This window comes from Silurus aristotelis (assembly GCF_946808225.1).
Source record: "Silurus aristotelis genome assembly, chromosome: 1".
Taxonomy (NCBI): Eukaryota; Metazoa; Chordata; class Actinopteri; order Siluriformes; family Siluridae; genus Silurus; species Silurus aristotelis.
In genome coordinates, this window is record NC_139574.1 from 2,316,026 (window position 1) to 2,328,525 (window position 12,500).

General features: G+C 41.8%; 1 protein-coding gene across 1 annotated transcript in view; it reads right to left on the bottom strand.

The window, feature by feature from the left end:
- The window catches only part of LOC310727127 (uncharacterized protein), a 564,745-nt gene that overhangs the window by 397,133 nt on the left and 155,112 nt on the right, over positions 1–12,500 (bottom strand). Inside the window, exons 17-18 of the mRNA XM_083543328.1 lie at positions 353–526; positions 1–128 (exon numbers count right to left, since the gene is read on the bottom strand). The exon at positions 1–128 is cut by the window's left edge and continues 46 nt beyond it. Of these exons, the coding sequence (XP_083399454.1) occupies positions 1–128; positions 353–526 (302 nt within the window). The remainder of the gene's footprint in view (positions 129–352; positions 527–12,500) is intronic.

The following is a 12,500-nucleotide window of genomic DNA, read 5'->3' on the forward strand; positions in this document are numbered from 1 at the left end:
GCAGCTTCACTCCTGAATCCTGCAGGTTATTGTCACTCAGGTTCAGTTCTCTCAGACTGGAGGAGTTTGAACTGAGAACTGAGGACAGAATTCTACAACTTTCACCTGTGAGATTACAGAAACACAACCTGGGAGAGAAATGATGATAAATCAGAACACTGACATCTCAAACAAACACACACACACAATGAAAACACCACCAAACTCCAGATTAAACACAAACAAAAAATGTCTATTCCAGTGTTTGTTATTTATGAATCTGGAAAACTACAGCAGTTGCTGCTGCTTTATTTAAATTAAATGATCATATTACAGAAATGCAGGATCTACAGTGTGTAAGTGATGATCTGACCTCAGTATCTCCAGTGTACAGTGTGGATTCTCCAGTCCAGCAGAGAGCAGCTTCACTCCTAAATCCTGCAGGTTATTCACACTCAGGTTCAATTCTCTCAGACTGGAGGAGTTTGAACTGAGAACTGAGGACAGAATTCTACAACTTTCACCTGTGAGATCACACCCACACAACCTGGGAGAGAAATGATGATAAATCAGAACACTGACATCTCAAACACACACAAACACACACACACACACACACAACCTGTGAGAGAAATCATGATAAATTAGATCACTGACATCTCACACACACACACACACAGAGTCTGGGAGAGAAATCATATCAGACAGACTGGATCACATTCACCCAGGGTGAATAAAAAAGCAGGAGACAAAATTGGTGACTCTGATCTTGTTTTTACACTAAAATATTATACAAAAACAAACAAACAAAAAGATGATACACTTATGATACACTTGTGATTGTTCATTTTTAGCCTAAAGGTTCTTTATAAACCCCATAACAATGACAACAGCACTTGGCACTATTGTATGGTCTCACACACAGACAACTGAAACACTGTCTGAATGATTATAAACTGAGTGATAATAAGATAATAAAAGTGAATAATAAGTTAAACACAACAGCAGCTTCAGAAAGAAATGCAGACATTTCAGCTTAAACAGCAACAGGATCATTAAATCAGTGATTTAAACCAAATCAGTTCTATTGGTGAATCATTCAGTCTGTTTTTATCAACGAGTTTCTCCAATTCATTACAATGAACGATTCATTATTACAACAATTTCATTACAGATATAGAAATCTGATCTATGGCAGTCTAAGCATAGCACCCACAGTGGGGGAAATAATTATCTGATCCACTGCTTATTTTGCAAATTTACCCCCTTATAAAGAAATAAACAGTAAAATTAAATTACTTTAATTTAACTTCAATAAAACATTAATGAAAGGTTCTAAATTCATTTGTATTTGATGGAGTGGAATAAATATTTGATCCCTTGTCGAATTCTGACTCCCACAGACCCAAATGTCTCCTGTGCCTTTAAGACAAAACTCCTAATATCAACGCATTATGTGTATAAAAGACACCAGTCACAGAATCAGCCTCTTCCATTTAAACCTCTTCACCACCATGGGAAAGAACAAAGAGCTGTCAAAGGACGTCAGGGACAAGAGTGTAGACCTGCACAAGGCTGGAATGGGCTACAAGACCCTCATATTGTTGCCTTGGCCATGTGTTTTAGGTCAATGTCATGCTGGAAGACCCGTCCACCACCCATCTTCAGTGTTCTGGCTGAGGCCAGGAGGTTCTCATTCAAGATTCTACAGTGCATGTGGTGAAGTCTTCCAGGATCCTTAGCAGAGAATCAGCCCCAAAGCAGAATGTTTCCTCCTCCATGTTTGATGGTGGTGATGGTGTTCTTGGGGTCATATTCAGCATTTCTCTGCTTCCAAACATGGCGAGGTGAGTTGATGCCAAAGAGCTCAATTTTGGTCTTATCTCAAAACATCACATTCTCCCAAGCCTTCACTGGATCATTCAGGTGTTCATCAGCAAACTTCAGATGGGTCTGTTCATGTGCATTCTTGAGCAGAAGGACCTTGGTGTGTAACTAATAGTTTTCTTGGAGTGGGTTTGTGAAGCTCCATGCTCACACAGTAGTTTCAGGGCTGTGATTATTCCCCCCTTAGATTATTTGTATTTATATATTTTTACTCAGTAATGTATCTAATTAAAAATAAATGTAAAAATACTTTAAACAAAACAAACTTTAGTAAAAGTAAAATTACAGATTTAAAAAAGTAGAAGTACACAAAATAAAAACTCAACTTACTATAATGCAATAAAATATAATTCATTCATTTTCAACTCTACTTATTCCTCTGCTTAAGTGGACGATGTTGAATAAATAAAATTATTTTAGCAGTCACGGGTCATAATAATAATTCACAATAATTATTTAAAACGCTCGAGAGGCTTCTCTATATGTCCCACCCTGACTTCCTTCATTCTCCTTCCATACAGAAGAACAGACACATTTATAAAATCATTTTAAAATGACACACAGCTTTTCTGGATGCTTTGACCACTGGCAGCAGCCTCAGAAGACATTCATCTGATCTGTCATATTTACTCAAATCAAACTCATCCAGATTTTCTTTTGAGTTCAGCAACACAAACACCAGAGCAGACCACTGAGCAGGAGAGAGTCTGACTCCACTGAGACACCTGGAATTACTGCTGTTCAGGTAACGTTGTACTTCCTGTACTAGAGAATCATCATTTAGTTCATTCAGACAGTGGAACAGATTGATGGATTTCTCTGGAGATGGATTTTCTCTGATCTTCTCCTTGATGTGCTTGACTATTTCCTGTTTGCTGTATGAGCTACTTCCTGTCTGGGACAGTAGGTCTCGTAAGAGAGTCTGATTGGACTCCAGTGAGAGACCCAGAAGGAAGCGGAGGAACAGGTCCAGGTGTCCATTCTCACTCTGTAAGGTCTTGTCCACTGCACTCCTCAGGAAATCAGACATGTTTGATTTGGTAAAAAGATCTGACAGATTGTTGATTTGTTTTTTTTTATTATTTTTGTTGATAAATGAGAGAAATGTGTATGAAGCAGCCAGAAACTCCTGAACACTCAGATGTACAAAGCTGAACACCTTCCCCAGGTGAAGCCCAAACTCCTCTCTGAAGATCTGAGTACACACTCCTGAGTACACTGATGCTTCTCTAACATCAATGCCACACTCTCTCAGGTCTTCCTCATAGAAGATCAGGTTTCCTTTCTCCATCTGTTGGAAAGCCAGTTTTCCCAGTGCCAGGATACTGTCTCTGGTCTGCTGAGGATCAGGGTCACATTTCTGATGGTACTTTTGGTGCTTGTGTTTAATCTGAAAGATCAGGAAGAGTGTGAACATTTGGGTGAGAGTCTTGGGGATCTCTCCACTCTCTGCTTCACCCAACATTCTCTCTAGAACAGTGGCTGAGATCCAGCAGAAGACTGGGATGTGACACATGATGTAGAGGCTTCTGGAAGACTTCATGTGTGTGATGATGTTATTGGCCAGGCTCTGATCACTGATCCTCTTCCTGAAGTACTCCTCTTTCTGAGGATCACTAAATCCTCGTACCTCTGTTACCTGGTCTACACACTCAGCAGGGATCTGATTGGCTGCTGCTGGTCGAGAGGTGATCCAGAGGAGAGCAGAGGGAAGCAGATTCCCCTTGATGAGGTTCGTCAGCAGCACATCCACTGAGGCTGATTCTGTCACATCACACAATCTCTCATAGTTCTGGAAATTTAGAGGAAGTCGACACTCATCCAGACCATCAAAGATCAACACCACTTTATTCCTCTCACAGTCTATTAATCGTAATTCTTTTATTTCTGGGAAAAAGTGATGAAGAAGATCCATCAGACAGATGTTTCTGCTTCATCAGATTCAGCTCTCTAAAGGGAAGTGGAAACATGAAGGTGACGTCCTGATTTGCTTCTCCTTCAGCCCAGTCCAGAATGAACTTCTGCACAGAGACTGTTTTTCCAATTCCAGCAACTCCTTTAGTCAGCACACTTCTGATGGGCTTGTCTTTAAAGAGATCATTACATTTGATGGGTGTCTCCTGTGTTGCTGGTCTCCTGGACACTGTCTCAATCTGTTTCACCTCATGTTCATTATTGACGTCTCCACTCCAACCCTCTGTGATGTAGAGGTCTGTGTAGATCTCATTCAGAAGTGCTGAGCTTCCATGCTGTGAGATTCCTTCAGTAATTCTTTTACATTTCTCTCTCAGTTTGGATTTGAGTTTTCGCTGGTGCACAGAGACGAGTTCTGATAAAAAGAAGAATAAAATGTAAACTCTCTGATCATCTCTGTGAGCTACTGATATTTTCATAGCTGTATATCATATGGAATGTCAGTACTGATGTGTTATTATATTGTGTTGATAAAAGCACATCATTATGATGAGATGTGTTTAATAAATGTACAGCAGTTTCCTTCCTCTGAAGATAAAGTGATGTTAGAACCCCATGAGCTCTTACTGTTCTGCAGTGTGTTAGCGAGATCTGTGTGCTTCATGTTCTTCAGGAAGTGCAGTGTGATCTTCAGCACTCCCTCTCTGACACTGCTCTGATCCTCCTCATCCTCCACCTTCCTCTCAGAGCATGCTGGGTAATCTGGACTCAGGAGTTTCTTATATCTCTTCATTTCATTCTGTAGCAGACTGATGACTTTGTGCTCCAGATCCTGATTTAAAACAGAAAAGAAAGATAACGAGAAGGTAACATGAGAATGTGTTCATTACTGACATCCAGACAAACTGGTTTCAGAGCACAGACGAGTAAAAACATGAAGGTGAATCACTGAGTATTTTTCTGTTGAAACCAATAAGAAACAACACACTCCTGTTCTCTCTTACTGATGCTCAGCATTTTGTTCTGTCACATTGCAGTGAGAGTGGAACACACACACACACACACACACACACACACACACACACACACACACACACACACACACACACACACACACACACACACACACACACACACCTTGAATATGGCCTCTAAATGACTCTTCTCAGTGATCTTTGATTTCTTCTTCTGCAGTCTGTGAACAAATAAAACACTTGTTAAAAGTAGAATAAAGACTATAAATCATATTCATAACTACAAACACAAAGCAGTGAATACACACATATTACAGAGATGTTTGATTATGTGAGAGTTTAAGTGATAAAACACTGCACTCATACATTCAACTGTCCTCACCTCAGATCAGTAGTACAGTCTGTGTCTTTAAAGTGTATTGGAGGAGCTATTGACCGGTCACTCTTCATGGACACACAGCTGGGTTCAGGTGAGTCTGATCTCTTACCCTGAATCAGACTAAACACACACAACCACTGCATCATTATTACTGTTCTGCAGCAACACTGTTCTGTCCACTGTGTGCGTACTCTCCACAAAGTGACAGACAGCTAAACAGGTGTACTGGGCACTCAAAGATTAAAGATGACAAGGACGTGGAAGTAAAGTTCAATTCTTTTACTTGTTTGTCTTCATCACTTATTTTTACAGTGCTTTTCCACTTACTTTGTAATACTAAAAACACAAGAAAACTTTCTTTCAGTTTACAATTATATCGGTCACAAACACTCAATACCATAAGGTAAATATTGCATGTGAAAGCAGACGGCAGTTATATATCTTATCATACAATAAATCATGACAAAATATACAGCCCTAACCATTCACAATACATTAAATATGTCAGGTCTACTTACAAACATAGCTTCTTCAAGGCTCAACTCAGGCAGATGCTGCAGATTCACCAGAGGCCCAACTGAAGCCTCTTGCCATGCCAAACATACTTCTAAAATGGCTGGTCTCACCTAAGACTAGTCATGTGACCAACCCCAACCAATAGGAAAACAGGAAGAATTAAGTGAGCTGTCTGCTTTCTCCACACAATCAACAGGTGGTGCTGAACACTCTACACATACATGAAACCAGTGACATCACACTCCCCCTCTGGTATTGCATACAATAGCATTATTAGGTATTAAATGAAACCTGACATCAGAAAACATGAAAATTCACTGTCCATGATAAACACTTACACCGACATAAGTACCACTACTTCTGTTATAGGCCTAAGAAAAGTCCTAACAGTCCCACCCTTAGTGACTTTTAACTCAAGCTTCCTGACTTTTCCATCACCGTCAAGATATGCTTTAATGACGCGAGCCATAGGCCAGTCATTTCGTGTAACCAGAGTGTCTTTAAGCAACACTACGTCTCCTTCCTTGATGTTTGGATGTGTGTCTTGCCACTTGCTGCGACTTTGAAGAACGGAGAGGTATTCTTTCTTCCATCTCTCCCAAAAAACATTCGCCAGGGGTTGGACACGTCTCCATTGTTGGCAATGCAGATCTGCATGTTCAAAAGATTCTGGTGGAGGAAGAGGGGGCAGATCTTTTGCGTCAATATCATTGCTGGTGTGAGAGGGAAAGGAGCATCACTTGACATCGGTGTAAGAGGTATTGCATTTATTATTGCGGACACCTCGGCCATTAAGGTTGACAGTACTTCATGAGTGAGATGGGAGGGGTTGAGCTGTAAAAGCATGGAGTCAAGAATCCGTCTTGAAATCCCAATCATTCTTTCCCACACTCCTCCCATATGTGAGGAGTAAGGTGAGTTGAATAACCAAATACATCCCTCCTCACTTAGATACCTGGAAATGTTTGTATCGTCTTGAAGGAAGAACAACTCCTTGCAGGCTCCTTTAAAGTTTGTACCGCAGTCAGAGCGGATCATCTTTGTAGGACCACGCACTGCAAAGAAGCGGCGTAACGCATTGATGAAACTTGATGTATCCAATGATTCTATCACCTCAATATGCACCGCACGTACACTTAGGCCTGTAAAAAGTACTGCCCATCTTTTACTATTTGCTGCACCTCCTCGTGTACGGGGAGTGGAGATGTTCCAGGGGCCGAATACATCCAGACCAACATTGGTAAAAGGGGGTTCTGTGCAAAATCGATCAGGTGGGAGATTCGCCATCTTTTGTTCTGCCATCCTACCACGGAGTTTCCTGCAGATGACACACTTATACAGAATGCTGGAAATGCATTTCTTTGATCCCATGATCCAGAAGCCATCTGTACGCACCGCGCCCTCTGTGAAAATTCTGCCTTGATGTTTAACTCTCTCGTGGTAGTGATTAATGAGTAGAGTAGCAACATGGCTGCGACCCGGAACGATGAGAGGATGTTTTTCTTCCATCTCAATTGGAGCATGATGAAGTCTGCCACCTATTCTCAGCAGTCCATCGCTGTCAAGTGTGGGATCAAGCTTCCTCAGTGAACTGTTTTTTGGTATAGGACTTCCTCTCTCCAGACAGGAAATCTCAACCTGATATATTTCCATTTGAATGCATCCAATTACAACTGCTTTTGCTCGAGCCAGTAAAACAGGCATATGCGGCTCAAGATGATATGCATGCTTGCATCCTTGAGTGTTGCTCTCTCGCTCAGATTTAAAGGACTGAACAATATGAATCAAGGAGGCAATACCTCTAATAAGGGATTGCCATCGAGAGAATTTTTCAAAGCGATGTGAACCAAGGCCTTTTTTGAGATCAATAACTGCAGTGTTGTGACATCGGACCTCTTTGTCAGATTCTGGATCAATGAGGTTATACTCCCCTGTTGTGTCTGTCTCCCCAAGACATAAGAGGAAATCTGGACCTGTAAGCCAGATGGTGCCTGCGAGTTGAGCTGGAGTCACCAATCTGGTAGCAACATCCGCAGGATTTTGTTCAGTTCGGACATAATGCCACTGTTCAGGATGTGATGATTTCCTAATCCTTTCCACCCTGTTGCTCACGTAGACATAAAATCTCCTGGTTTCGTTGCAGATGTAACCAAGAACTACTTTACTGTCAGTGTAGAACTGCAGACTGTTAGGTTTAATATCCAACTCACTCATAACCAATTCGGCAAGTTCCACTGCCAAGACAGCGGCACCAAGTTCAAGCCGGGGAATAGTATGGACTGATAAGGGGGCTAACTTAGCTTTCCCCATAATGAAACCTACATGGCATTTTTTATCTTTGTCAACAACCTTTAGATAAGCTACGGCTGCTATGGCTTTCACAGAAGCATCTGAAAAGACGTGAACCTCAGTATAATGAGCGGTGGAAACAGAGAATGCAGTGTAGGCTCGAGGAGTTTCAAACTGTGTCAGCTCTTGTAGAGAATCTCTCCAAGTTGACCACTCTGCCTCATTTTCAGCTGGGAGCGGAACATCCCAATCAATAGCAATATGACTGGTGAGCTGCCTCAGCAACAACTTCCCTTGAATGGTAATAGGAGCGACAAACCCAAGTGGATCAAAAAGGCTATTAATGGTTGAGAGGACTCCTCTTCTTGTATACGGTTTGTCATTGTCAGCCACACAAAATGTGAATGTGTCATGTACTAGGTTCCAGCTTAATCCAAGACTGCGTTGTATTGGGGGTGAGTCAATGTCAAGTTCCAGATCTTTTAGTTCCTTTGCATGGTCAGTTGGTGGAAAGGCATGCATGACAACTGGACAGCTAGATGCAATTTTATGGAGCCTGAGGTTTGAAATTGCAAGCATACCTTGAGCAGCTTTTAAGAGATTGATGGCCGCATTTGCAGATGACAGTGATTTAAGTCCATCATCAACATAGAAGTTTCTGTGTATAAATCGCCTCGCATCTTCTCCAAATTCATCTTCTCCATATGTGGCTGCTTGGCGTAGACCATAAATTGCAACTGCTGGAGAAGGCCGATTGCCGAATACATGGACTTTCATCCTGTATTCCAAGACCCCTTTAGTTGGGTCATTGTCTTTGAACCATAAGAATCTGAGAAAGTTCCGATGGTCCCCTCTGACGACAAAGCTATGGAACATCTGTTCAATATCTGCTGTTAAGGCTACTACCTCAGACCTAAACCGCATTAATACTCCTAGCAGGCTGTTGTTCAAGTCTGGGCCAGTCAACAGCACATCATTCAAGGAAACACCAAGGTGTGGGGCACTGGAATCAAACACAACCCGTATCTGACCAGGCTTACGTGGATGGTACACTCCAAAACTGGGAAGGTACCAGCATTCTTCTCCATCTTGCAGAGGAGGTGCCAATTCAGCCTGATCTTGCTCAAAGATCTTTTGCATGAACGCCAAAAAGTGACTTCATTTCAGGCTTTCTATCCAGAGTTCGACAGAGATTGGTAAAGCGGATTAATGCAAGTTCTCTATTGTTAGGTAGGCGAGGCCTTGGCACACAAAAGGGAAGGGGGGCCACCCAACTGTTTCCATCATTTATGAACATCTCCTTTTCCATCAATCCAATGAACTGCTTGTCCTCAATGGATAGAGAAAATTTGTGGTCATCCTCTGTCCTTTCAAATATTTTCGCCCCTAAGGAATCATAATCAGTATGCTGGTGTAGGCTGTCATCAAAGTCAAGGCTTTTTTGACTTGACCCACTAAGTGGCTTTGTTTTCGTCCCAACAGGAAATATCTCTTAAAATGAGATGGTTCGGACATGGACTTAGATAGGAATGCCGGCCATTTTTCAGGATATTGGTCCGGTAAGCACTAAGTTCTATCAGCTTGTGTGCTGCACCCAAACAGACATCTCCAATGATCACCCAGCCAAGATCCAATCTTTGCGCATAAGGAGCATTATTTGGTCCATAAAGCTGATCTCTCTGATCTCTGATTATACTCGGAGAGGCCTCTTCCCTTCTCTCCCCACCATGCTCTATATCTGGCTCTTGTGTAGCCCATGGAGCTGGTCCTGGATGTAAAGCTGTAACATGTCTGTTACTGTCACACTCCTTACAGTGAATCACTATTTTACAGTCTTGAGCTCTATGATCGGTCAATGAGCAGCATTTGAAGCAAATCCCACTCTCCTTTAAAAATGCTTTGCGTTCTTCAAGTGTTTTGGCTCGGAAACCTCTGCATCGTTTAAGGAGATGTGGCTTTTTGTGGATAGGACACAACCTGTCAACATCCAACTTACTGGTGTTTAGTGTTGTTGTAATATCTGTTTTGTGGGCTGAAACATGGCCTTTTAAGTTTGTGTATGTTTTTGCCAAGTTGTCTGATTTCATTGTTGACAACCCAGTAGATGAACCAAGTGTGAAACTTGGATCATTACGGATATGGGCTTCTTTGCAAACAAAATCAACAAAGAATGAAAATGGTGGAAACTGAACGTTGTATTCCAACTTATACAAACTACCTTGTGTCATCCATTTCTCTTGAAGCCCAAATGGCAGCTTCTCCACAATGGGGTTAACACCTCGAGAAGTATCCAGGATTGCGAGTCCAGACAAATAACCTTCAAGTTTAGCTGCCTCCAGCTCCCTCAATAAATCACCAAGCTGTCTCAGCTTTAGGGGATCTTTGTTGCTGATCCTGGGAAATTTTTCGAGTTTCTTCAGAAGAGCCCTCTCAATTCTTTCAGGTGACCCATAGCACTCTTCCAAACGTATCCATGCCATGTTGAGCCCAGCTATGGGGTCATTCACATTAACAGATCTAATTCTCTTGACATGATCCGATGACTGAGGGCCAAGCCACTTGATTAGAAGGCCAAGCTCTTCAGTGCAGATGAGTTTTAATCCTTGTATGACGTTCATAAAGGTTGACTTCCAACTCCAATAATTTTCAGGAAGGTCATCAAATTTAATCATCCCAGAGGCCACAAGCTCACGGCGAGCCATATAAATAGCAAATTCACTGACAGTTACATGGTCATGAGTAGATGATTGTGTTGCCTGTCGCATCCAAGGTGAAGGAGTAAGAGGCGGAGGTACCTTCATAGTTAAAAAACTGTGTGGATGGATGCTAGGACGACATTGTGTAGCTGGCTGATTCATAGGATGCATGTTGGAGCTGGCTGCTCCATCTCCACCTGTATGAATGGATTGCTGATTGGTGTCTTGGTGTGTCGCCGCACAGGTAACATCAGGATGAAGATCAAATCCCGTCGACGATTCCACTTCTGCTGCAGCTGACTCCAGAATCTCTGCCTCAGCTAGCGCAGCTGCAACTTCTTTTTCTTGCTTTAATGTGGCTAGAGCAGCCTCCATGCGTGCCTCTTCTACTTTTAGCTGATCCTTTTCCATCATGAGCTCTGTTTCTTTTTTCACAAATGTAGAACGAGCAAGAACTGCTTCAGCTTTGGCACGAGATTTAACTGCCAATAAGCTTGCTGATGACTTGCTAGACCTGCTTAAAAAAGATCTGCTGGAAGAACTAGCAACGGATCTGGTCCCGAATGACTTTGCAGATGAATTCTGAGGTTTAGCTCTCTGCTGCTCTTCTTCATTTGCCTTGCTATCCATCTTGTAAAAGCTTCACACGTTCTTTTTCAGTGTTAAAACGCAATTAAGATGGAGCAGAGCAATCATGTAATGTCTTTCTTTGCAAGAATAGCTGTGCTGAGCCCGCCGTGATGCTGTTTTATTACTGTTCTGTCCACTGTGTGCGTACTCTCCACAAAGTGACAGACAGCTAAACAGGTGTACTGGGCACTCAAAGATTAAAGATGACAAGGACGTGGAAGTAAAGTTCAATTCTTTTACTTGTTTGTCTTCATCACTTATTTTTACAGTGCTTTTCCACTTACTTTGTAATACTAAAAACACAAGAAAACTTTCTTTCAGTTTACAATTATATCGGTCACAAACACTCAATACCATAAGGTAAATATTGCATGTGAAAGCAGACGGCAGTTATATATCTTATCATACAATAAATCATGACAAAATATACAGCCCTAACCATTCACAATACATTAAATATGTCAGGTCTACTTACAAACATAGCTTCTTCAAGGCTCAACTCAGGCAGATGCTGCAGATTCACCAGAGGCCCAACTGAAGCCTCTTGCCATGCCAAACATACTTCTAAAATGGCTGGTCTCACCTAAGACTAGCCATGTGACCAACCCCAACCAATAGGAAAACAGGAAGAATTAAGTGAGCTGTCTGCTTTCTCCACACAATCAACAGGTGGTGCTAAACACTCTACACATACATGAAACCAGTGACATCACAAACACTGAATAATGAAACTGGAGTTAAAATCTGATGATGTTCTTATTAACACTGATCCCATTCTTTAACCTTCATACTTTATCCAGCTACAGGAACAACTTGGGGTTAGACGTGTTGCTCAGTAGCTTAATGTCACTAATCATCAGCTGGTTTTGAACATCTGGAGACAAAGCTGCTGAATTCAACTCTTCACTCGTCACTTTTCACAGATACACATCAGAGTCTGATCTGTTTAGTGTTGGTGAATGTGAGAACATTTCTATTTTTCACAGAGTCACAACCTTCACTCACCTCTCATCTTTCTTTATGTCCTGTTTCACACACTCACTCATTCTGGAGGACATTTCTACTCCTACAGAGGAAACTGTACACACACACACACACACACACACACACACACACACACACACACACACACACACACACACACACAAAGAAAGAAGACATTTACATCTGTCCAACATCTGTTTGTTAAATCTACAGCTGCACTATAACACATTTTAGAAAAAATCACCTGAACTT